Below are 22,708 nucleotides of genomic sequence, written 5' to 3'. Positions count from 1 at the left end.
CTTCTCTGGCACCATTCATCTTGAAGACACACCCGTTCCCATGGGAAGGGCACTAAAGTTTGTCTTCTATGGTGCTGCACTTCGTCAGTCGTGACGACCCCGTCTGTAGGTGGTGTGTCGCGGTCAGTGGGCTCCAGCAGCTTCCATGATCTACACACTTCTGGATTTACTTTAATTTCACGAAATGTTCAGTCATAGACATCGTTATCCTGTTACTTATGCTGGAACCTTACAGGGGTTGCTGGCCTGCAAGACTTTTGACAGTCCTCCTCCAGGGAGGAGTCCGATTAAAGCTTGACATGTCACAGACCATAGGCACCAGGCATTCTACTTTTTTGTGCGGAAAGCGACTACCGCGACTCTGGGCTTGGGCAAGGACAAGTTGATAAGAAGCCTTCTTGGCGCCCTCCTGTACGACGGGGTAGGAGAGGTCAGAAACGAGTGCCGCCACTCGGCTATTTTGTTGCAGTTGTATCCAGTAAGGGTGAGAACACCAACCGTACGAAGAATCAAACCAGTTCACCGACAGGGAAAGGAAATATGGATTGCCAGCCTCGGCAGCGTGAAGCTGTGACTTCCTGTCCTGTATTGACGGGTACTTCTCGCCAGGTCGCTCTTCGTCAGGAAACAAAGTCTCGAGTCGACAGCTCCTTTCCCCTTCCACAGTTACCCCAGTGGGTGATCCTTCCCAGCGCGGATGTAGCTTTACATTCCAAGGCGCTTGGTGTGCCGCTGCCGTATCACTCAGCATCCAGGCCCCTCCAAGTCTGTCCTTTCTCCTCTTCTGTTGCTGATCCACCAGTGTGCACACCCGCGTACACACGCCTCCGCCTCGAAGAGGCTAGTGAGCGAGCCGAGTGTTGTCCACTTTCCGGCCGATGTGCCTTCCTCAGTGCTTACGGTCAGCTGGGTGAAGGAATCAGGTCGTTCGTTGCTTCATTTGCTTCTCTGTACACATCCACCATTCGACCGTCGCCTGCATTTGTCTCCCCAGAAACCGCGCGTGGTGTGTGGTGTCTCGTCGAGCTGTTGCTTTCATGGCTTTTTTCTCTGTTCGGCCAGGGGATCCGCCTGCCAGATGTCTGTGGAAAAAGGAGACGATGCCCTTTCACTGAGGCCGCGCACTGTAGTCTCCTGTCAGTGGCTGCAACTCCCAACTTCAGAACGCAAGGGAAGGATGCGATTTTGCTTATTGCTGATGGAGCATACAGCGATCGGTCCCGTGCTATCGACGCTGGCGGTGACGTCCTGTTGGTCGCTTTATCAAGGAATCAATGCTTGTTTTCCTCGAAATTGCACAGTACAATCGTCGACGAAGATGGCGATGAATACTCGACTTCCGCCTACGAATCGATGGTCCTTCTGGGGCATGCCGACACCCCTCTGCTTCTGCGCAACAGTGGCAAAGCGCGATCTCTTGATGCTGTTCTAGGCACTTCAGCACATAGCCATCATAGTGGTAATTCCAAAGCCGCTGACGTCGACCTACAAGAATCAGCGGCTGGGCGTGCTGGCTGTGAAGACGTTTACCAGGGTTCATCCGTCCCCAAGCAGATCCCGGAGAAGTCACGGCAGCTGACTGCTGTAGTTGTTCTCAGTTCCGCACCACAGGGTCCGTTTCTCCTCTTGGGTTACAGCGATGGCCGACTAGAGTATCTGTCGAACTGCCAGCTGGAGGGAGGATGTCGTACCTGCAGTGAGCCGTATTCCTCTTCTCTCTGGCGAAGCATTCAGGGGGAGGATAACGGCATGAGGGATTGGAGGCTCCAGTGGGTTGACAAGCTCGATAGCTGTGTGAAAGTTTTGCAGGTGTCTCCTCGTGCAACGAGGGTGTGCGCTCTCACCGCCACATCTGTGTACGTATTCGACCCGCTCTTCTCTCCTTTCCGTGTTCCCTCAAGCTGCAAGGTGCCTCGACTGCTGGCTGTAGGCGGAGAAGCCTTGCTAGGCCATGTCCCCGTCGCCTGTTGCTGGACGGGAGAGTTTCAGTTGATTGTCCTGAGCAGTGCGGGACGGTTGACTGTCCTGCAACGAGACTCACGGAAGCGCGTTGCGGAGTGGTACAGCCTGTGTCGTGCTCGCTTGGACGTGCCCACGCGCGAGCAGCTGAGACAAGAAATGCGGAAGAACAACAATACCGCGGAAAGTGCGAAAGGAGCCAAGGGACCCGCATCCCTGGTACGTGCGGCTGCGGCTGTGGCTACGCTCGAGTTCCACGCAGCTCGGCAGCTAGTGTACGTGTCAGTCAGGGGAAGCTCCTGTCCTCTCGTATTCGACTGGTCCACGCGTTCCCAATTATGTCACGTCTCAAGAGGGAATGTAGCCGAGTGCTTCTTCACATTGACGGGAGAGCGTGTTCTGGTGGAAACGCCCTTGACTGAGATGAATCTTCCCTCCAGAGGCCCCGTCCAAATGAATTCGCGACTTCAGCCAGCCAAGCTGCAAACGACACAGAGACACACAAGGGACGAAGCAGGATCCCAGGGCGACAGGAGATTGAGAGGCATCGAAAGGTCGGCTCATGCACCCGACAGAGAGGATATGCTTCAGATTAAGGCACAAAACATGATTCGCCCAAAACTGAGAAGTATTTTGACGTTCACACTCGGCAAAGATGATGCGTCCCGACGCTCATATGTGGCGGTCATCCATGAAGGATGCGATGCTGTTGCAGTTTACGACGATTCCACGCCTCGAATCCGAAGACGACATCCAGGTGACCTCAGACAGCACCGCGCGCCGCTTCTTTATTGGCTGCGTCCTCCATTTCCAGGGTGCTATCCTTCGGCCGTCGCATTCTGCTCGCTACCCAAATACTTCCAAACAGGGTACACACTTGATGCATCAACTATACTTGCAGTGCAGTGGTCGACAACATGCAGCTCCGTAACGTGCTCCGGAGCTAACACCATGATGCCCGTTGTCACTTGCCTACATAAGCTGCCGCAGACCCAATCCTTTTTGCAGTCTTCCGGATCACGGGCGCTGGCACGTCAGGGACCATCCAGGGGAAGTTGTTTGTTTCCACTGTCGTCATCTCCCGTGATTCCATCACCTCGACTGGCCAGTGGAGAGAAAGAAACCCTCACATCATGGCAAGAGGCCTCTCTACTTGGTGCGTCGTTGTACGGGGCCCATGTCAGACCAAGAGATCATTCTACTCACAGAAAGCCTCGAATTGACATTTACTCGGGTGCCGCAATGCTCCCACCCATGTCTTTTGTGGGCAACCTTACTGACGGTCACGCACACAAAGGTGAAGATGCGAGTCAAACGAGGGAGTTTGGTGGCACAGGGAGTCCTTTTCTGGGCAGCAACATCGACAAACAAGGGTCTCAGAGCGCCAGTTACTGGAAGTTGCAGGACCCATCACAACTCAGCAAATTGGAATCCAGCCTTAGAATGTCAGCGGTCAATGGCTGGGGCGGTTGGCAGGGCAAGGCTCAGTCATGGAGTACCGGGCGCGCCGAGCCAGATGCCCAAGAGCGGACGAGGAGAGAAGCCTGCCCAAGTGGGAGTGACTGGCTGGCTCGGTGGCAGCAGAAACAGACGCAGCTGGCTCGTAGTTGGCAATTAAGTCCACCGATGCTTCAAGACAGTGAAATTCCGCCTGCCACCAATTCATCTTTTTCTCGCTGGGCCTTTTCTCAGAGGGTCCCTGTGCAGCGCGCATCACCATATGGTGTCTACGGGTCTTGCAACCGCCCTACTCCCGTTCGTGCTACGTTTCCGGACCTGGGGGGAATATTCCTGCAGAGTGAGAACGCAGACGGAGCAAATATACTGGAATCGCCACTGTGTGGCTCTGCCTCTACCTACCTGACATACAAAAGTGACCAGGGATTTGGTGTCGGAGACTATTCAGATTTTTTCGGTGATCGAGCCAACTCTAACGCAGGACGTTTCCAAAATACCTTGTTGGGCACCAGTGGATGGAACCAGGAGAGTGGAACTGCGCGGAGGCAGTCCATCTTGAACGTTGAACCTCATCCTGCCTCGTCTGCGCTTGGCCAGTCTCGCGCAGCGAGTCCTTTCACGTCGACAAACAGACAGATGTCTTCGATGCATTCCAGCACGGGATTTCGCGGATGGGGGCAGCCTCAGGAGGCGACGCTGACGTCTCCACAGCTGTCTGCATCAGTTATGCCAACGTCCAATGACAGAGAATACAGTGACTACGCAGCTACGTCTAATGGTATGAGGAGAAGGCCTGGAACTGCAGTATTCGGCTTCGAAACCGGTGGTTTCGGCAGATGGTGACATGAACAATTTAATGCATTGGCGTTTCTTCTATCATGAAATCTGTGTTGCTTACTCAGCATCGAGCAAACGATGAGATGGAGTGGCGTTTCAAGCAACGCCGCAAAAGTCTTGCGCATCTGCGTCGACTGGGATGCGAAGCCTGTGACATGTTTGTGAGCACATCATTAGTGTGCCGAAACAAAAATCATCGTGAACAGTTTGACTTGTCTGTTCTGAAGTGCGATGCTGCTTTGTCACCCCACTGACTCCTGAATCGATTCAAAATCATGTTTGAAATGAGGCGTTGAGAAGAGGAAAGAGACCACATGATTAGACTTCCACTGCTCCTTATGTAGTGAAAGCGCAGAAGCTCTTATTTTCAGCCATCTTCGAATAAAAGGTAGACTGTGAGACTCAGAAATAGTCAGCCAGACCACAGGGAGCAACGATCGAGACACTCACGTTGCGGATCACAGCTGGACTAAGTGGTGCCTCGCGCGTCTGCGATTACGCAAGAAGCTGAAGCAGTGACAGCCGCTCGCTGTTCCACAAGCGTAGGAAACCATGAGTGAAGCTTTTGCTATTTCGACTAATATCAAACGTGGCATTAGCCGCAGTTTCGCTTTCCGCACCCGCCTGCCAAAGGCTTGTCTTTCCCGTGACACTCCGTCAGCCAGCCGCTTCTGTCGTTGGAAGGCCCGCCATCAGAAACACGTAGGTGACTGTGATGCAGCTGGTGACTGGAACGGCGACTGATCCGTTTTCGCAAAGCTCATGAAATTAAGACATGGGAAACACGGGCGTTTCGCAGAGCTGCTTCTGACCGTGCTACCAGCTGCGCGAGTACGAGATTGTAGGTCATGCTATAACAAAAGCTATAATGTGAGCTGTGGCCTGAAGTCCAGCTACATAATTCTGCGTGATCCCATTTATATCTTTGGCCGAAGATCAAGAAATTTTTGACTGCTTCGTAGGCATCTGTCCTCATCTAGTATCATTCCTGTTCATCATGAGTGACCGGTGTTGAAGTCGATTGAATTAGTTATCCTTCACGGGTGCAGCTACTCAGTGATCGCAGGACCCTCTACATGCCCGCACTGTCAGTCTGAAACGATGAAAGCGGTATAGATCGATCAGTAGGTTCCTTGTATAAGTGACCGGGACTCCACCGAGCCGCACACCACGTAAAAACTGGCAGTGGTGAAGTTTCGGCTCAGCATCGACCCGCGACGCACGTTTCAACGAACATGCCTGTACCACACGACCTGAGTATCAGACAAGCCGTGTGCCTGGGCAGATCCAACGAAAGCAATAGCTTTGATTCGCTGCTTACCGAACAGTCCCTCATGAGATCATGTACGTAACAAAAGCCACGCATCTGGCTACTCTTAGCTGGCGTAATTCTTGTTCACGTAACCATAGAGAGATATCCGATTGATGAACGTATGGATCGAATTTGCCTGGTTCTTTTCTATGAATATGTGCAAAGACGAACACCTCTGGAACTTGCTACCGCGCAGTAGCAAGCGCTCCTCTCCTTTCAATTGACCTGGGGTTAAGGTAATAACCTGTGCAGGCGTTTCGTCGTACACCGTGCTGAAATCGAGGTTAGTGTTGTTACTGTAAACCTATAAAAGACGCACATTAAGCGGATCAGACGCAAGGATGATTGATTGCAGGAGCGGCTAGGCGAGATTCCACAACTCGCCACTCCATCAAAAGTCTTCCTCAGAAAAGCCGTGCCTCTAAAAAGATGACAGCATTTGTCACCGATAATGCCAGCATATTTCAAATCAGTCTGTGATGTCCTGCACTTCTTAGGCTCCTCACCGACCCGCCCCTCTCTACTATCGGAGGTCCACCCGTATGTTCAACTAGTGTCAGCTCTGCACCAAGCTAGGTCAAGAATGTCAATATGGTACAGTGTGGTTTCCAAGTAGCGCAGTATACTATTCGCCGGCAAGATCCAGACACCTCAATGCTCATACGGCGCTGAATTTACCTTCATTAGTTTGGGCTCGGAGATTGTGCCTTCCTCAGGCAAATCTTCGTCATCATCCGTGGTACTTGGTTTCCTCCAGTCGAAGTTTGCAGGTGGTGCTGTCGAACGTATGGCCATCGAGGTAATCTGAAGTACAAGAATGCAATACGGCATTTGGTAACTTCTCTATGTTACTGAAACGGCTAAACCGTGGGACGTCTGAGTCTGAAAACGGAAGAACATGCTGATAAACAAGGCCCCACGGCAGTCGCTGTGCAACCGAATTCCGGCTATGCGAGCTCGAAACGGCCTTCCGAGCGTTTAATACAGGACTGGAACTTTACAAAATATCCGTCGAAATCTAAAGCTTACTCGAACTGGGGAATTGAAGAAGACATTGATGAGCAACTGCTCATCGACGTCGGACACTAAACATTTATCAGTGGGATTCGCCAGCAAGACATCTTGTAGAGTTGCAAGCACGACGGAGTTGCGACTGTCGATCGCCCCTGATGAGTTGGAAGGAGAAGTTCCAGAGCCCGAAGACGCTTCAGGCCTGCTGTAGGCTTCCGCCTCTGGTGCAGCAGAAGTGTCGGCGCACGGCTTCGCTTGATGTGTAGTTTCACTCTCAGCGCTGCCTTCACAGAGTGACCCTGCGCCTTCCGCGGAGGGGGGTTGACTGGTTCCTGATTCCTCCTCTGTCTGACAGGGGACTTGTTTAGTAGGTTCCAGTTGATTGAGGCAGACGGAGAGCTTGAAGTTGACCACGTTATAGCACATGCAAAGGTCCTCTTCTTGCTCCTGCTGCTTTCCAGCTTGCATCTGCTTCATTGACATATGCTCGCGCATACGGTTGGTGTTGGCAGCAGTAGAGTCTATGTTCGCCATTTTGACAAACAGATGTGATAATCCTTAGGATATCAGCTACTGACTTCAGTCCTCTGTACCAACGGATCGCGCACACCAGGGAAACGGGTATTTCGCAACGCAAGTGGAGCATGCTTGCTCCAGAAACTTCCAATTCCTGCTGAGTTAATAAGCCAGAAAACGTTGGCTTCCTAGCCACTTCTGATACACGTCATGACTCGCAGACAGTCGTGGCAAATGCGTACAATTCCGTGGTTGACAGTCAAACACCGGCACGTCCTGCTTGGAATTGGATGCCGGGCAGGAACCACCCGGAAAGGAGAATGTCAGAGTTCCGCCAAAACGTAGACGCACCGATAAAGTGTAGAGCCCCAAAATGTACAAGAGATCGAAATGCTAGTGTAGCTCGTGTGTGTTGCACTAGCATAGTTTCATTTCTGCAAAACTTTGAGCAGCCGTGATCCTGGACCCATTCCTTATATAGGATATAATCGGTGTCGTAAAGTTGCACGGGGTCTTCGACTGATAAGCGGCGGGACAAATCCTCAGCAAACGATTACTCCATAACACCACGTTTTTCTCTCTCTTTTTGTAACAGATAGAGACTTTCTTGGACCCCCCTCAAGGGGCCGTGGGGTGCTATATCATATGAACCGGTGGTGTCTATTAGGATTGCAAGCTGCGGAGGCCAGGCTTGTTCCCTCGCTCGTAGTTGTACGGCCCTTGTCCTGACGTTCTGCGATAGTCGACTCGGGGAAAAATGATGCACCGCTGGTGGTGCTTTCATGTTTTCACCTGATTGGCTTTCGCAGGAGACGTTGGTAACTGTCGTAACTGTACGAAGCTGCATTAAGCTTCGCTGCAGCGGGGAGCCAAATGGGTCCTCGCTGCTCTATACTGGGCTAGGGTCTTCTGTCACTGAAGCCTTTCTGACTCTTACCATATAGTATCTGTTGATGTCATATAAAGACACAAGCCCAGTCCTGAGTGATTTGCGTTTTCTTGAAGTGATCGTTGCACATTCTCGCGTATCGTCATCCGTGTGTAGTACCGGTATTGCCTTCCCGGACATGGGTGGAATTTGCCCTCTTACCTCGCAGGTCTTGCCAATCAAACACGTGTGGACGTTAACGAAGGGAACATCCGTATGCCTGACATTGCCCGCGCTCGGTATGTTCCAGTGGAACTTCTCTTCAATTTTTATCAGCATCTACCCGTTCGTCCGAGTAAGTCACTGATTCTTGGGTGCTCCAAACGTAATTCCATCCCAAATAGTATTCCTTCACCAGTCACCGACTGTCAGCTCACCGCTGCACGGTCGTATGGTGTCACTTATGTGAAGTGGATAAGGATAATTTGGCTGGGAATGACAGGATATTGCTGAAGCTTGCATCGCAGTGTCTTGGCTTGGTTGAGTCCCAAGCACGCCAGAGACGCATGGTGAACTGTGGATGGTAATGGTTTCTTTAGTGCCCCCTTAGCGGATGGCCAAGATGGGGACTGACTGTGCATCAGATGTTGCCGTCTCAAATGTTGACGAGCAGAAATACAGCTCTAGCGCACCGGGATCATCAGGCACTGCTGCTGACGACGATGTGACTGGCGGCAAAAGTCGTTGTCCAAGGCAGGCATGGGAATCGCCAACTCTCCCACGTGAGCGATTGTGCAACTCTGTAGTGCCTGATTTTCCTGAGTCACGGGGAGCTGTCGTCTGGAAGAATAATGTGCTGAAGAGTTCCTTCCGCGACGACGACTTCTTTAAAGTTAGGATGCAGAACGGCGACCATGTACACCTCCTGACACAGTTCACTAGATCTGTTTCTGCAAATAACAATGACGACGATGCTGTTGTTGTGCTGGATGATCCTGGTGAAGACCTGAGCCGTCTTATTCGCGAGTTCTCTAACCAGGCGTAAAGAACTGAACTATCGTGTACCGTTTGAAAGTAGTACGGCGAGTCCCTACAGTCCCACTGGCCCAATCATGCTGCACATATTCGTCGTATAGATGGAATTGAGGCAACACCGAAGGAGAGGCGTTGTTATTTAAAGGCATCGACTACAACACACATATGGTGTCATCCTCTGTGGATCGGCTACTATAGCGATCCACTCAACTGTGTCTACGCAGGAAAAACAAGAAGGTTCGTCATCACACAGTCACTTCTATCAGCACGGGACGTTGCGATTCCCGCTCGTTAACGGGTCGGATGCCTTGCAGTGAAGTCCTCGCCGTGTGTGCCGCCATGAGAACCAATGTGCCAACGTGAGCATGCAATCCGTCTCGACAAAGAAGTGTAGGAACATTTTGATCTGGGTGATGCCAACCACGGACTGCCTTCGTGGATTGGGTGTAACATGAAGAGGAAACCGACAGGTGTGGGCGGTCTTATCGAGTGTGCATTTTCTATATCATTGCAAGATGCAAGGAATCTTGAGACTTTTTGATGCCCCAGCGATTCAACTTGTCCAGCGGGAGGACACATCTACAGCTGGGGCCTCTGAGGTGCGTACCCTGAAAGAGGCTATTATACACACTGTGACATCTGAGTTGCATGGATGGCAATGGCATGTTCACCGCAAAATGCCATATTCACCCATCACTAATGAGCTGTTTGGCCGACCTAAAAAGATTTCGCTTCGGGAGGAACTATGGCTCCTTACAGTCCCACTCAGTGGAGTGGAGGAAGGCAGCTCCCCACTTGCTGTACGAACACCTCACGTTCATGGCACACGCGCCACAATGATTTTGTTGCTACTTTTCGGAAGCTTACGGGATCGAGTATTCCTGGAGAGTTTTCCGATCGTGCTTCGAACGACTGAGTTTTTTAGGCCTAGAAAGATGCGGAACGCATTTCTAACTGTGGCCGTGGCATTGGCTCTGAGATCGACGAATGCAGCTTTCGTGCCGTCGGGCGTAAGCATTTAACACAGTGGCTTTCCCTGAAGCAACGTCCTATAGCTGATACCAGACGATTTCTGGGACTGAATTCTCTCCTGATGACCAAATCAGCATGGGAGACGCTGCTGGTAATAACACTTCTTGACTAGTAGTGCGTGCAAACGCCCTGGAAGGCAACTGTACCTCGCTTTCCAGGAAGCATTGTCGGTGATTCTGTTGTTTCCACTCCACCTCCGGCTGCGCCCGCCCTTGAGAAAAATGCCGCTGGAATCGTACGTGATGCGACCACTTCTGGAAGCCAATTCAGTCTGACATCGAGTCATATTACAGGCAATGCAGTATCTGGCAGAGGTACCTTCACCAAGACCAGGTAAACTACAGGCGCGTCGACTTTGCTGCGGAGCTTACTGTGCATGCAAGATGTAGCTTCGGCAGTTCATGTTAGCCTTCGGGACGTCGAAAACATTTGCGAACGAGATTATTCGCAGACGTACGTTGCTTGAATGTCTACCGTGACATCCACCCTGGGAGGCAACCCACACTTTTTTTCAGTTGCCCGCTGGTTAGAATCAGTTTCCAGAAACGTTGGAAGGGCAGCTATCATCGGTTTTATTAGGACTATGAATTAGCTGGACATCCGTTTGGTAAAAAAAAGACAACAACTCAGTATTTCCCAAGCTGTTTACAAAATCCTTCAGGATCCAGTTCTCTCATCTGCGGCCCTGGTCCCGCATACGATGGTACACAGTGATCCTTCTTTGAGCAGAGGAGCGTGGTATTGTTTTACTATTCACAGGGCCCTGCAAGGGTGACTTGCTGGACCTTTCTGAAGTGTACGGTGTGAAGCTCTGCGTGCTTACTTGCTAATATCCACCAACCCTGATCCTAGCAAATCCACCAGGGCAAAGAAAACATGGGCGTCTCGTTGTATGAGAGATTGGCCATGTGTGCAATGTAGCCACCAGTATTCGGCCCAGTGCCCGACGGGATGGAGGCCTTCAGAAGGTAACAATGAATGAGCAAACAATCAACGTCAATCGAAACTAGACAACCGTTTAGGATCGGCGAGCGCCTGCACGGCGACCGCAGGTGGACCCGCACAGAAGTGTTCGTGGGACTGCGTATCACTATGGCATGCTGTTCAGATTATGGTGGTCCATGCGCACGAGAGATAGTAGACTTCGATGCTTTTAACATACCACTAAAGAAGGAGTGGAGCGCCCGATGCAGGGCATGGTGTAAGTTTTTGTGGTGGCCCACATAATAGACTTGTGGTGAATTGTTCTGCAGGGCCATGTGCTTCTCCGAAACTAGAAAGCACAGGCCCGGACGCTGAGTTTCCTCTCACGCGCACTGCTGTAAGTCGTTTCTATTCTGATCGAGAGCATATTTCGTGGAATACATGCTGCAAACTGCAGACTTTGTGGAGAGTACTGAAAGTAGGCATATCTGAAGTATTTTCTAAAAGGGAGCAGAAACAGTGGTTCGTCAGGGGTACCAATAAATGCCTGAATCTATGACGTAAAACCACGAGTTTTAGCACCAGCCGCATTTGGGTCGCCATGTAGGCTCGAGAACGTTGCCCTTTTCGTGTACTCTAACTGGAAATGACCATACATGTACCTCCTGCCCATCCGCTTCTCCATAACAAAGGCACTACACCAAAGCTAGAAGTTGAAATGTTGAATTCTTGCTCATATGACATACAAACGAATATATTTACACGCATTTTCAATGAAGGACACGCTAATGCATTCCACTGCAGGCATGTCTTCGCCAAAGGACTGGACACTCTCGTCGCGACAGCACTATTGACTGCACACAACGTTTCAGCAAGTGCAGACTTCCTTCAGCTCCCATGGTAGAGCTATTATTAGACGTTTTAAAGAAGCTTTCCTGATAAAACAAGATCTCAACGTCACAACAAATGGCCTCACTACGCGGCACAATCGCATTATCGACTGTGCTCGTCCGCAGAGGAGCTCCTCAGCCGACGTCGACGACACCACTTATCGTCCACTTTTCACATTGATTCACGAAAAAAAAGACTAGATTCATGTTCCACATTCTGATCGTATAAACGTCGATTCCTGATTGTCCTCAATAATGACTGCAATGGACTGGGACAATGAATCTCTAGGAGAAAAACTTTTTGTGCCCGGAAGAAAAGCTGCGTCGGCGCTATTCACTGGACGCTACTTCACTTTAGACAGGACATCTTTTGTCACCAGTCGTTCTAAACCGGCGGTATACAGAAGCAATATCAGTGCACCGTTTTTGCAAGAGCATCACCTTCAGGGGGAAAGATTCTTCAAGCACTGTCTGCTGACGCTGATACTTATCGCTTCGCCTGTGCTATGGTCAAGAGCCCAGCTGGTCACAGAAGTGTATGAAAGTAAGTACAGCTCTTGCACACTCCCATGAGGCAGGCACCTTATAACATCTTCGTTGGTGTGAGTAATCTTCTCAGCATGTACCGCAGTGGAAGGAGAAATCGCACGCTGCGGCCCTGGGGCGAACTGCTTCATAATCGGAGGAGTTCCAACTTGCCATTGCATCCTCGACGTTGCAACTGGGTTGCCCCTCGCTGGCAACCCTTACAAGGCATGCAGTAAGCGCTTACAGAGTAACGCAGTGGAGGTACGAAAGAAAAAAAAACTTTGTACGTGTGGCTTGCTTCTCATCACCGCGCAGCTTGGGACATCAGCGGAAACTGGCAACTTTTTTCGCACTACACCGACAAGAAGGACGTCGAAAAGGAGAAGAAGCCCAAAGCAGGATCCATGAGACAAGTGCTGAGTCCTCTGTCCAACGAGCCTTTCATTGTTCGCCTTGATAGAACGGACGCCCTTCTCAGAACCAGGTATCTCCTGGGAGCGATCTTTGTAGTCACTCCCCTTACTTCCTTCGCGGTATGTTGACTTTCTGTTCATGCCTTTCTAGTCTTCTGATCAGGTAGATTTCCCGTGCGGCTTTTTCGAATGAACAGGCTGGCGTTTCCGGCAGAGTGTTCCTTGATGCGAGAGACAACCTCTCAGTCATTTTCGAACAAGCTGAAGGCTTTGCTGATCACTTCGGACGTAGTATCTTCTTGAGGACGAGACTCCAGGACACCGCATTGACAAAGTTGGAGAAGAAATGTGAGAAAAGAGCCCACACGCGAATCGATGCTTTCTCCGCAAGTTTGGCTATTTTCACGGTGTATTTATGCGACCTCGACGCTTGGTTAATACCAGGGGGCTTCACTAGACACATCAACAATTTTTGAATATTTTTCTCGTCTGTGCAGTACTGGACAAGAAGGATCTCAAAGGAAGCTGGGAAAAAAACGATGGAACCCTGGTTGAGATCTATGCTGCACAGGCGCCGCGGAACTGGCCAACGTTTGCCAACAGTAAGAGGCATTTCCGGTGGAAGTCCAGCAGCAACTCATACGCCTGATCACTTCTTTTCTTGCACAGACTTCATTCGCCAAAATGCCGTCTACTGGTACAATGACCCATCCTTTGGGGATCCGGCTTTGAGAATGAGTACTGCCCTCTTTCTCGACGACACACTGCCAGAAGAAAGAGCAGCATTTCAAACGAACGCGCAGGTAATTTCTGGATTAGTGAAAATGCAGAGAAAAAGAAGTAGCAATAGTGGCACGCAAAAACTGTTCTACTTCTGCGTGACTTCAGTTTGTACAGCTCGGGTGGTACGGAGCACTTCGGTTCGGCTCCAACCGCATCGACATCTATTCGCCAGCGACTGGAGAACCGATCTACAGCCTTCTGCGTGTTGATACTCTTCCGTCTTTCACGCCAAGTGGGGCGCCAGCGATGCAGGTAGGCGCCAGATACGATCAGCGCCAGTGAGATTCAATGGCACGTCTGAGTGTTCCACTGTGACCTAGAGTGTAGCCCACTGTAGAGCCAGTGATCGAGGCAGCACTCACTGCATTCTAAGAACGCTTGTGCCAAAGCCGAATGTTGCCGTGCCGCCCTGTGATGTCACGCCATGTTGTGTAGGAACTTTTCAAGCCGACAACAAAAGAAGTGGTCATGATGCCATCTTCGACGCAGTTTCAAATTTCCGTTGATCCACCGAAGATGCCACTGAATCTTATTGTGGCTGACGCAGAAGGGGGAAGGAACGACAGTGGTGGAGAGATGGCATTCACAAAAAGACAGAATGCACTGGATAACCGCGAAGCATTTGCTGAAGCACTATTCCGAGAGGAAATGAGAGGGGGCGCAGAGGTGAGCAACATGTTTCTCCATTTGTGAACTCCACTCTGAGAATTTCAGCCTGAGAGAGTGCGCCTGTGTCATGTGCATTGCAGGAGTTAATGGCGGCTGCGTCTGACATTTTGGCAGGGCTTACCAGGTTCACGACATGATTAAAGGACGCCCTGAAATATGTTCTGTTTTGCTGTTCGTTTCACTAGATTACCTTTGTTTCCTGTGAGTACATATGGTAACGCTGAACCGTCCCTGCTCGTTAATCGCAGTGCTCCTATGTCGGTATCAAACCCAGGGCTCATTCCACTTCCAAACTTCCGCTATCTGCAGAACGGATTTTTGCCGAAACCGCATATTAAAAACGGACCGACAGACGCCGCCTATGGGTCTGTGGTTAGTTGAGCCATTATGCGCTGTGACATAGAAAAACAGGGATGAAACAGTTGACGCACGTCACGACCGACAAAACCAGAACTCGCCTAGAGATGTACGGAGCTGCTTACATCACAGAGCCATACATTTTCAATCGCTCGATCACTGGACATCGGACTGACATGCAGGAGACAGGATGGCAGAATTCTCGCATGCCAAAGAACGCCGCCCTCGACCAAGATCCAAGTCACGCGTGGGCCGCTGATACTTCAGCAACCGCCGCTGTCTTGGTGGAACCATCACACTTTCGAGAGAAATCTGCTCTCGAATTCCCCTGGCGACAAGACACTGCGCGCCTATACGCCTCGGCAAACGTTCCGTACTTGCGTATAGGGAAATCTTTGACATTCCACTTGCCATTTGACATGAAACCCGCACGGAATTTCATCGCGTAGGAATCGTACGAGACACCGGTCACTCGAGGTAGAGTCTTGAAGAGAGTCTCGTAGCATACGTTTTTGTTCATTCCATCTGTCTCTTCTTCCACCGATCCCGACGCATCTCTGAAAGACATGTCACCGCTGTTTTGTCGCAGTCCATCATGTAATCTGGTTTCTGGATCATTCTCACTATGTTTGGACATTATTTTCAACTTGCGGTGTTGCACCGCCATTTTGTACGCTTGTTCGAAGCCATGCTTTCGGACACCGAAGTACTTGCGCATGACTTTCCGGGTTTCCTTGTCGTGGTATGTTGATACCCATCGAGCGTGTACGCGATCAAAAATGACACCTGCTAGCTTGGGAAGCTTCTTTGCCATCTCTGAATAGGCCTCTGTGGCCTCTTGCTTCTCACCTTCTAGAGGAAACTCATCTTCTGTACAGCATGTTCGGGTCGTACAGCCTTTACCGCTTGTGCTACTGTTGTCGACGTCAGTCGACTCTGCATCCACGTTCCTGCAGAAGATGGGCAGCTGTGCAGGGTCTGGCAGCACATCAGCAGCTGGCCATCCAGACACATTGGCGGTAGCGCCCCAGCAAATATCCAGATGCGGCAGGTGCGTTGGCACAACACTGTTGGGGGTGTTTCCCTCTCGACTCACATCCATTCGTTCCACACACGAATTTCCTGACAGAATATCTGTTTCTGGGAATGCCAAAAATCGTGGTAGTCCACATTCCGGGGAACCATTTTGGTTCGGAGAGACAGGATGACCGGGCTGTGACTGAACCGCGACGGTATCTGCGTGCCCATTTTGTGTTGGAGATAAGTCCGATGTGAATGTCTGTTCGCTACTGAAAAGTTCAGAATGTTGGTCAATGCTGTTTCTTAGCCGTTGTCCAGCTTCTGTATTGTCGAATACTGATGAGGTAGAGACAAGATCGGATGTTGAAGGGGGTATTTGACGTCTTTGCAAGTCAGCGGGCGCCTGAAACGAAAGCAGGTCATCCAACCGGTTTTGCGCAGGTGGAAGAAAATGCCGAAGGAGACCGCCATTTACTGGCGTCGAGATTAGCCAGTGAGTTCCAGTAGCATTTAGAGTGACGTAGCTAATCGGCCGATCTTGCTTGATGGTGAGGTCGACAGACGGAGCTCCGCATGTCGCCGAGGCACTTGGCACAGCCGACACCGCTTCAGATGATCCTTCTTCCAGGGACAACTCATTTGCTGAAGAGGGGCAGACCACAGATGGAGAATCAACTTCGCCAACACGTGGTCGTTTTCGAGTGGGGGAAACAGGATCTGTTCTGTCCCCAGAGCACTCTTCCGGCACCTTTGCGGGAGAGACTCCCCGCCCAAGCAAGTCGACTAATGCAGGGATATTGACAGGTAAGCAAGGGACAGCGAACTGTGATGCATATTGCTGACCAAGCAAATTTGCCCAAGCAAGCAAGAATGCTGTGTCGGGATTGACAGGATCAGCGCATGGTGTAGCCGAGTCGGGTACGGCTGTTTCCGCGCCGGCACAGAGTTGTGACGCCATGGTTGAAGAATCTGAAGCCTAGACAAGGCAATGTATCCACGCGAGTCTCAGAGTGGCTAGACGGTCACCGGCGATGGGTCTACAAGACGATCTGGGAAAGAAGCCGAAATAAGAGTGAACCCTGCCTTTGAAAACTGCACATTCGACGGAAGAAAACTGGCAGTAAACGCTGATCGAAATGGATTTTTTTCCAGGCTTCGCAGCCAGACCGGCTTGCGAAGAGGACAACCGGTAAACGGAGAAAAACCGCACCTGGTCCACAGTAGGGTGACGCGACTGCAACCCGTTAGCAGGCGCTTCTCCAAATTTCAAGCGACCCGCCTGCCTACGAGTATTGTTGTGCCTTCTAGATATAATCAAACACTGTCTAGGACGAAAAGACACGAAGCCTCAGAAAACGGCAGCGTTCTGCAACTCATGAAGCCGCGGGCACTGCGAAGAGTGACTCAAATCAGCCCCGTCCCCCCCGCCGGGAGTGACACCACTGCTGCCAATCAAAGCCGGGTCACACTACCGTCCAACAGAGGATCGTTCCTTGGAAAACAATGCACTCGCTGCAAAATAAGATTTTAGACCAACCGTGACGGTGATTCGAAATGAAAGCTAGCACCTGCAGTGAAGGCCAAGAGGCAGTCGTCCCGGCTCAACATGAGAATGAAGGCGTGCTTCGCTCCTCTTATCCCAGCAGCGGCAAGACACAGTGAGTGGCGAGCGAACAGACGCGCGGCTGCAAAAGCATGATCGCATGAGTTTTTCTCTTGGCGTGAGTAGGGATCCTAACTTCGGAAAAACAAACAGACAAGGACGAGAACAGGGCCTCAAAAGCCTCAAACAGATAGCAGAGGAGAAAAATATAAAATATTCGCTTTCTTCTGACGGCATTGGGTGACCGTTGTTGTAGCAGTTAATTCCTCCGACTCACTGGCCTGGGAGAGCTTTTTTAGATCACTCGAGTCCCGCCACTGAGCGGCAGCGCGCGGAAGCGGACGGAGTGGCGGACAGTCCTCCACGCGTAGGCCGCCTCGTTTATTTTGCAACCTATCTTATTCGTGCCACTATGTCTACTTAAAATAGAGGGCCTAGGGTTCTGTTTTGATCGGAAAAATTGTCTTGGCACTGGAGGGCTAACAAGGAAGGGCCTTCAAAAGGCGGGGTTCAACTGGAACACCGTCGGCTGCAGAAGAGGGAATTGTAGGTGCTGCAGACATAAAACTGCGTGGAACGTGATGTGCGAAGAGTACCATGCATGGTGCTCCACCTCTACGCTCTTTAGACTGCGAAAAAGTACATGCCTCACTTGCACTCTGCATACCGATGAACTGGATGTTTGCGTACAATACGCAATCACCACACAAACTCATCTGTCAGGATTTCTTGCTTCAACTGCGCTAAGCAAGAAGCGGACATACACGACAAACGACATGCTTGTGGGGCTGGCAGAAGGCCCCCGATATTGCGCTGCAAAAAACGATGACACAGTTCATTCTCGCCTTCGGTTTACCCGCGAACAACTTCTATGGTCCGCCACGTCTACACCATTTTTCCCTTCTGTGAATTCTGCCCGCTGAACATTCGTAAACTTGCTCCATTCAAATTTCTTGATCTCTAGTTGGGACGTGTCAGGTTGTTGCCAAAGGTCCCAATTCAGTAACTGTCTTCCTCATCGACTGCAGATATGCTTCGTTGCACTTTCGTCTGTTATTGTTCAGTTATTGGGTTCCAGACGCAGCAGACAAGAAGTTCGTTTCACGAATTTGTGTCCTGCTAGCAGCGTCGGGGGACAACTTTTTTTTCCGCACAACACGACCATCGTTACTCTAGCGGCAGCTTCCTCCTCGGCTGCGGCGTTTTGCTAAAGACGATAGTATTGTATGGAGGAATTTGTAACCAATGGCAAATAACGGAGAGCTGGCGAGTTTTTTCCGGAAAAATCGTGTAATCCTCGGGTCGTCGAGCAAATGGCGGCGGAAGATTCTCGAAGGTCAAGGCTGCCCTTGCGGAGTGATATCGCCCGACATCGATGAAAAACAGATCCGCCATGACGACCCATCGATCCTCGTAACGATGATTGCCCACAAAAAGGCGGATGCATGCCTTGAGCATCTCACAAAAGTATCTCCTAGATGTGTGTTTCCTGAAGGTTATGTCTATCGAACACCACAAGACATAAGTGAGGCCGGCGAAAACGGCCAGGATGAGGCAATGGCGGAAGATTCCGACGCGGTTCTTCCATCGTACCACAGTTGGTCAATATGCTCTGACCAGGTTGTAGTATTCAAAGGAGAAATCAGGGAAAAACCAGCAAACCGGGAGGAGGCAGAGGCTTTTCTGCGTGACTATTCGGGCAGCAGCGAACCAGCTCACATCATCGTCGCCGTTGTGCTCGTCAACACGTACTCAAAAATGAGACTTGAGTACGTTGATAAGGCCATGGTGTGGTTCCGCCATATGCCTGATGCTGCTATCAAGGCCATTCTTGATGACGGAATGGTCATGACATCAGCAGGGGGGCTTGTTGTTGATGACGACATCATGAGCACATATGTGGACCGAATCGAAGGGTCTAGAGATTGCCTTATGGGATTGCCCATGGCTGTTGTAAGCCAGTTGATCAAAGAAGCTGTAGAGAGGGAGGGTGGTTCATGCTCAATTGGAGTTCGGAAGTGCATGCGTTGCACCGATCGACCCGCATAGTATGCTCGCCTACTGCTCCATTTGATGTGAATTGTTTAACAGACCAGCACAAACTTATATACCTACTTTCACGCAAATGTGTTCCAATGCTGCTTCGACTGAGAGTTATTCCACTATCTCGAAGTCCGCATGCTAGGGCGTACTGTCATACGCAACTGTGTTTTCGACCCTGCTGGATACTGTAGGCCACGCAGTACTCTTTGCCTCCGATCTCTTCAGCTTATGAAAGTTACCGGGGATAGCCGACTGAGCACTCTTTCACATAGCTGTGTTTTCTAACCCATTTCTAGTTTGGCCTGCTCGCGGACAGCTTACCGACTTCTGCCTAGTGTGTGCAGATGCTGGTTGTGACATAGTTATTAGGCATGCCATATGTAGTGGGAGAATCAGATGCTCTGCCACTCGACATCACTAATATTACACGAATTCCTAATTGGGATCAGGGCCTCCCAAATCTGCAAAGGGACATAATTGTGGCTTCCATGTGCCGCATTCTAAACTAACAAGCGAGTAGTGTCCAGCCGGAACCCATACGTCATAGTTCCGAGGAAGCTCAACGGAAGGCCACCATAACAGCGCTGCTAGACGCAATACAGGGAAAATTTTGCATACTTGCAGTCTCCTGCCTGTGTGTCGGAGCGCGGACACTGCTGACCCATAAAGAGATACAAGTCGGAATATTCCAACTCGCGGCTGGAAGGACGGTGGTAACCGGCAGAGTAACCGGTGGTCGGCGTCTGTTAGCTGACATTGCCCACGTGCTCTATCCCACGAATTCACACCTCGAAGTTAAGAAACACCCGAAAACACGTAAAGTGCGACAGAGAACGCAGACGCATGTCACGCGTTACACGCTTACGCTATAAGATCTCATACTTTTCCCAGAAAATCCACCTTCGCCTGGGGCATCATTCTAAGGGTCCGACCTTTCTTTCCGACCATTCAGTTACGTGGGTGACTACGACATAAGAAGCCCTACACTGTTCAGGTGTCTATACAGCTCGTCCACCGCCAGCCGCCCGAGAAAGAATGGAACCATAAAACCGAATCCGCACCACTGTGAACCTGTACGTGATATAGCAGCCAAGGCAATTGCGGGAAATAAGGAATTTTGGGTGCTGTCGTCTCACAATATTACGCATCTTTTCTTCATTTGCGACGCGTCCAACTGCAACTTACTGCGGCTGCACGACTTGCCACCTGGCCGACCACTACTCTCGTGCTAAGATAGTGAAGCGAAGAGGCACGCTTCCTACACGTTACAGCTGTCACGTAATGTGCTTTTAATGTTTCCCAGTTATCTGCAGACAACTGTGGCCAACATGCCTAAAGCCAGCGATGCTTCGGTGGCCTTCCATTACTTGGACCAAATAAATGGAGCCTTGCTACCTAATAACAGCGGGGGACTGCATAACAAAACGCCACTAAAATGCTATAATCCAGTCATATACATAGGCCAACGGAAGAACCGTTTCAAAAATGACCGTTTAAGGTCCTTTTTATATCAACGGAAAGAGCTTACCTGAATTCTGGAAGAATGGCCACAGAAACCTGGTTGGCAGTATAAGCGTCCAACCATGCTGTGCAACGTCTCTTTGGCTACTCCACTGACATCCAATGCTGACCATCGCGTAACAAAAAGCAGCCTGAGCCAAGCGACCGCAGACAGTCGTTTCCGTCGGAAGTGAACCCAACACGGCATCACCGAACAGTTATCTGTGTACGGCAGAAACGGCAAGCGAATCTCGTACGGTTTTGTGAAGGTGTGTGAATGTGGAACGGCCAACATGGCACCTTTCCTGGGAGAAGACTCTGTAGTCTTTGAAAATGACAAGTGTGCAGTTGCGTTGGAAAACCATAACACTGGGGCACACAGAGTGCTACGAAAGCCAGGGAGGGAAAAAGCCACTACTTAGCGAGTGTCGCTTCTACCTTCTTCTCTTTTGAAGAACGCCTCAGCTGATCGCTGGGTCGCGTACCTTGAAAAGTGAGGCGACAGCTGAGGCAACAAGACGGCCTCCCAGCTGCGCTGCGAAGCCTTGAACTCCGCGCAAGAGTGTTGAGTTGTGGCTGCCTAGTCCTGAAGGCTTCGTCAGAAAGCTCGCATCCGGCTTTCGATGCTCCTTATCGTCCGAGGAGTTGTCTGACTGTTGGTTTTTCTGAGTGCCCGCCAGCTGTTGCTCGAGGCGGATGATTCGCCTTTGCAGTTTAGCTTGGGCCACAAAGTTTGCTGTGCCTACCCTGCCTGCGTTTGCTTGCTCTGCACGAAGTTGTTGCAGTTCTGCTGCTATTGTGCTACATTTTGCCTCTGCATGCTCTCCACTCTGACCTGAAAGCTCATCGTCCGGCCCAGGCGACAATGCTTTTCCACTGTCCCGACCGCGACAGCGTTGACGAACATCAGAGTGCTCGCGAGCTAAATTTACCAGTCCATCTTTTTTCCCCTCCTTTTCGGGTGCACCTTCCCGCTCCGCTGTAGGAGATCCTAGTCGCAGTTGGTGTTTATAGACGCACCACAGCCGCTTCAAGACAGTTACTATGCCATCAGCCAGAAGCAGCGCAAACAACAAGTAGACGAAGGGGACCAGGGCATGCGAAGGATCGTACTCGCTCGAAGATGATCCCATGTCTCTGTAAGGCAAAGATGAAGACGTCCCATGAAATGGCGGAGGCAAGAAGGCGCAAACATACGATTTCCACACGCTTTGAGGATGAGACGAAGAACTCTTAGCCGACAACGGACGGGCACATTCTGCGGCATTTGCGCACCCCGGAGACTCTCCGGCTAACACAAATCGTACGAACATGCTTGTTACCGACGGTAGCACGAGGGTAACTGTGCCCCTTGCCGTGGAACCGGACATGGTTCACGAAGACGTGGAACCTGGGGCTAGCGAGAAAAAATATGCCATTGAAGATGGCATCTCCAATGAAAAGGCCAGCAACACGCGGATGTGGAGCTAGAGTTGTGCGTGTTTGCATGCAGTGAGGCCTGGAGTTGGTCAGCACACACAAGAGATGTCCTATTCTTATTCGCAACTTACTGATATGTTAAAAATTGCTTTCAGATTCTTCGTCGAATCCAAATTCGACACCAACACGAGACTCTCTCCTCGCACACTTGGCATAATAGACCCGAGTGACTCGCCCTGATTTCGTAGTTACATTACGTGAGCTACAGTCCGTCAAGAGGTGCTAAAGCGCGACGGATCCCCTTCCAGACTCAGACTTGTCACAGATTTTGTGCTTCAGAAAATAATCACACTTCACTTTCCGCTACAATCGCAAGGAGAGACTTCCAAAAGCCTCGTCCACCAGAAAAAGAGATAAGATGAGCATGCATGCAGCAGCGCTGCCCAGAAGGTGGAGGCAAGGTTGACATGTTAGCAAACGCAGGTCGCTTGTTCGTTTAGCACCCCCGCTCTCCTCTCACAAAAATGGAGC

At 50.7% G+C, this 22,708-nt stretch overlaps 8 protein-coding genes across 8 annotated transcripts; 5 read left to right on the top strand and 3 right to left on the bottom strand.

Annotated features, from left to right (window-relative positions):
* The first annotated feature begins 41 nt into the window (after positions 1-41).
* Positions 42-4,502, top strand: TGME49_240510 (hypothetical protein). The gene has a single exon (XM_018780602.1). It carries the CDS (start codon positions 541-543, stop codon positions 4,258-4,260), a length of 3,720 nt encoding a protein of 1,239 aa, XP_018637615.1. The 5' UTR covers positions 42-540; the 3' UTR covers positions 4,261-4,502.
* A 781-nt stretch (positions 4,503-5,283) lies between these two features.
* On the bottom strand, positions 5,284-7,516 carry TGME49_240500 (hypothetical protein). Its single transcript, XM_018780601.1, has 4 exons — positions 6,596-7,516; positions 6,245-6,370; positions 5,576-5,870; positions 5,284-5,507 (listed from the first exon to the last, which is right to left on the bottom strand). Exons 1-3 carry the CDS (start codon positions 7,109-7,111, stop codon positions 5,631-5,633), a joined length of 882 nt encoding a protein of 293 aa, XP_018637616.1. The 5' UTR covers positions 7,112-7,516; the 3' UTR covers positions 5,284-5,507; positions 5,576-5,630.
* A 1,058-nt stretch (positions 7,517-8,574) lies between these two features.
* Positions 8,575-9,006, top strand: TGME49_240490 (hypothetical protein; the record flags this gene model as incomplete). The annotated part of the gene is made up of 1 exon (XM_018780600.1): positions 8,575-9,006. The coding sequence occupies one exon, from the start codon at positions 8,575-8,577 to the stop codon at positions 9,004-9,006; it is 432 nt and encodes a 143-aa protein (XP_018637617.1).
* Positions 9,007-9,201: 195 nt separating this feature from the next.
* On the top strand, positions 9,202-11,835 carry TGME49_240480 (cpw-wpc domain-containing protein). The gene is made up of 14 exons (XM_018780599.1): positions 9,202-10,006; positions 10,062-10,119; positions 10,187-10,263; positions 10,322-10,361; positions 10,418-10,481; positions 10,544-10,553; positions 10,608-10,635; positions 10,690-10,731; positions 10,788-10,824; positions 10,881-10,996; positions 11,051-11,080; positions 11,137-11,349; positions 11,410-11,430; positions 11,484-11,835. Exons 1-12 carry the CDS (start codon positions 9,512-9,514, stop codon positions 11,253-11,255), a joined length of 1,116 nt encoding a protein of 371 aa, XP_018637618.1. The 5' UTR covers positions 9,202-9,511; the 3' UTR covers positions 11,256-11,349; positions 11,410-11,430; positions 11,484-11,835.
* Positions 11,836-11,884: 49 nt separating this feature from the next.
* On the top strand, positions 11,885-14,405 carry TGME49_240470 (hypothetical protein). Its single transcript, XM_018780598.1, has 8 exons — positions 11,885-12,386; positions 12,462-12,602; positions 12,686-12,854; positions 12,981-13,071; positions 13,281-13,385; positions 13,672-13,818; positions 14,002-14,232; positions 14,316-14,405. Exons 1-8 carry the CDS (start codon positions 12,098-12,100, stop codon positions 14,370-14,372), a joined length of 1,230 nt encoding a protein of 409 aa, XP_018637619.1. The 5' UTR covers positions 11,885-12,097; the 3' UTR covers positions 14,373-14,405.
* Positions 14,406-14,499: 94 nt separating this feature from the next.
* AP2VI1 (AP2 domain transcription factor AP2VI-1) lies at positions 14,500-15,694 on the bottom strand (the record flags this gene model as incomplete). Its single annotated transcript, XM_018780597.1, has 2 exons — positions 14,500-14,627; positions 15,442-15,694. The coding sequence occupies 2 exons, from the start codon at positions 15,692-15,694 to the stop codon at positions 14,500-14,502; spliced, it is 381 nt and encodes a 126-aa protein (XP_018637620.1).
* Positions 15,695-17,360: 1,666 nt separating this feature from the next.
* On the top strand, positions 17,361-19,312 carry TGME49_240450 (Maf family protein). Its single transcript, XM_002366623.2, has one exon. It carries the CDS (start codon positions 18,461-18,463, stop codon positions 19,262-19,264), a length of 804 nt encoding a protein of 267 aa, XP_002366664.1. The 5' UTR covers positions 17,361-18,460; the 3' UTR covers positions 19,265-19,312.
* Positions 19,313-19,875: 563 nt separating this feature from the next.
* On the bottom strand, positions 19,876-22,591 carry TGME49_240440 (hypothetical protein). The gene is made up of 3 exons (XM_018780596.1): positions 21,244-22,591; positions 20,787-20,910; positions 19,876-20,329 (listed from the first exon to the last, which is right to left on the bottom strand). The coding sequence occupies exons 1-3, from the start codon at positions 22,126-22,128 to the stop codon at positions 20,223-20,225; spliced, it is 1,116 nt and encodes a 371-aa protein (XP_018637621.1). The 5' UTR covers positions 22,129-22,591; the 3' UTR covers positions 19,876-20,222.
* Between the last annotated feature and the right edge of the window lie 117 nt (positions 22,592-22,708).

The sequence above is a fragment of the Toxoplasma gondii genome, chromosome VI (assembly GCF_000006565.2).
Source record: "Toxoplasma gondii ME49 chromosome VI, whole genome shotgun sequence".
Lineage (NCBI taxonomy): Eukaryota > Apicomplexa > Conoidasida > Eucoccidiorida > Sarcocystidae > Toxoplasma > Toxoplasma gondii.
The sequence above is the reverse complement of the archived record's forward strand: the minus strand, read 5'-3'. Positions and strand labels throughout refer to the sequence as shown.

Coding starts and splice junctions, on each gene's coding strand:
- TGME49_240510 (XM_018780602.1), top strand. CDS start 541: ATGGATTGCCAGCCTCGGCAGCGTGAAGCTGTGACTTCCTGTCCTGTA.
- TGME49_240500 (XM_018780601.1), bottom strand. CDS start 7,111: ATGGCGAACATAGACTCTACTGCTGCCAACACCAACCGTATGCGCGAG. Junction 6,371..6,595: donor TCTTCAATTCCCCAGTTCGA/GTAAGCTTTAGA, acceptor CTTGTACTTCAG/ATTACCTCGATGGCCATACG. Junction 5,871..6,244: donor CCGAGCCCAAACTAATGAAG/GTAAATTCAGCG, acceptor CGTCTTTTATAG/GTTTACAGTAACAACACTAA.
- TGME49_240480 (XM_018780599.1), top strand. CDS start 9,512: ATGCAAGGAATCTTGAGACTTTTTGATGCCCCAGCGATTCAACTTGTC. Junction 10,264..10,321: donor AGAAAAATGCCGCTGGAATC/GTACGTGATGCG, acceptor GTCATATTACAG/GCAATGCAGTATCTGGCAGA. Junction 10,997..11,050: donor GGGATGGAGGCCTTCAGAAG/GTAACAATGAAT, acceptor ACAACCGTTTAG/GATCGGCGAGCGCCTGCACG.
- TGME49_240470 (XM_018780598.1), top strand. CDS start 12,098: ATGACTGCAATGGACTGGGACAATGAATCTCTAGGAGAAAAACTTTTT. Junction 12,387..12,461: donor GGTCACAGAAGTGTATGAAA/GTAAGTACAGCT, acceptor TAATCTTCTCAG/CATGTACCGCAGTGGAAGGA. Junction 12,603..12,685: donor CAACCCTTACAAGGCATGCA/GTAAGCGCTTAC, acceptor ATCACCGCGCAG/CTTGGGACATCAGCGGAAAC.
- TGME49_240450 (XM_002366623.2), top strand. CDS start 18,461: ATGGCAAATAACGGAGAGCTGGCGAGTTTTTTCCGGAAAAATCGTGTA.
- TGME49_240440 (XM_018780596.1), bottom strand. CDS start 22,128: ATGTCCGGTTCCACGGCAAGGGGCACAGTTACCCTCGTGCTACCGTCG. Junction 20,911..21,243: donor CTGTCGCCTCACTTTTCAAG/GTACGCGACCCA, acceptor CGCTTGGCTCAG/GCTGCTTTTTGTTACGCGAT. Junction 20,330..20,786: donor GCCATTCTTCCAGAATTCAG/GTAAGCTCTTTC, acceptor TATCACGTACAG/GTTCACAGTGGTGCGGATTC.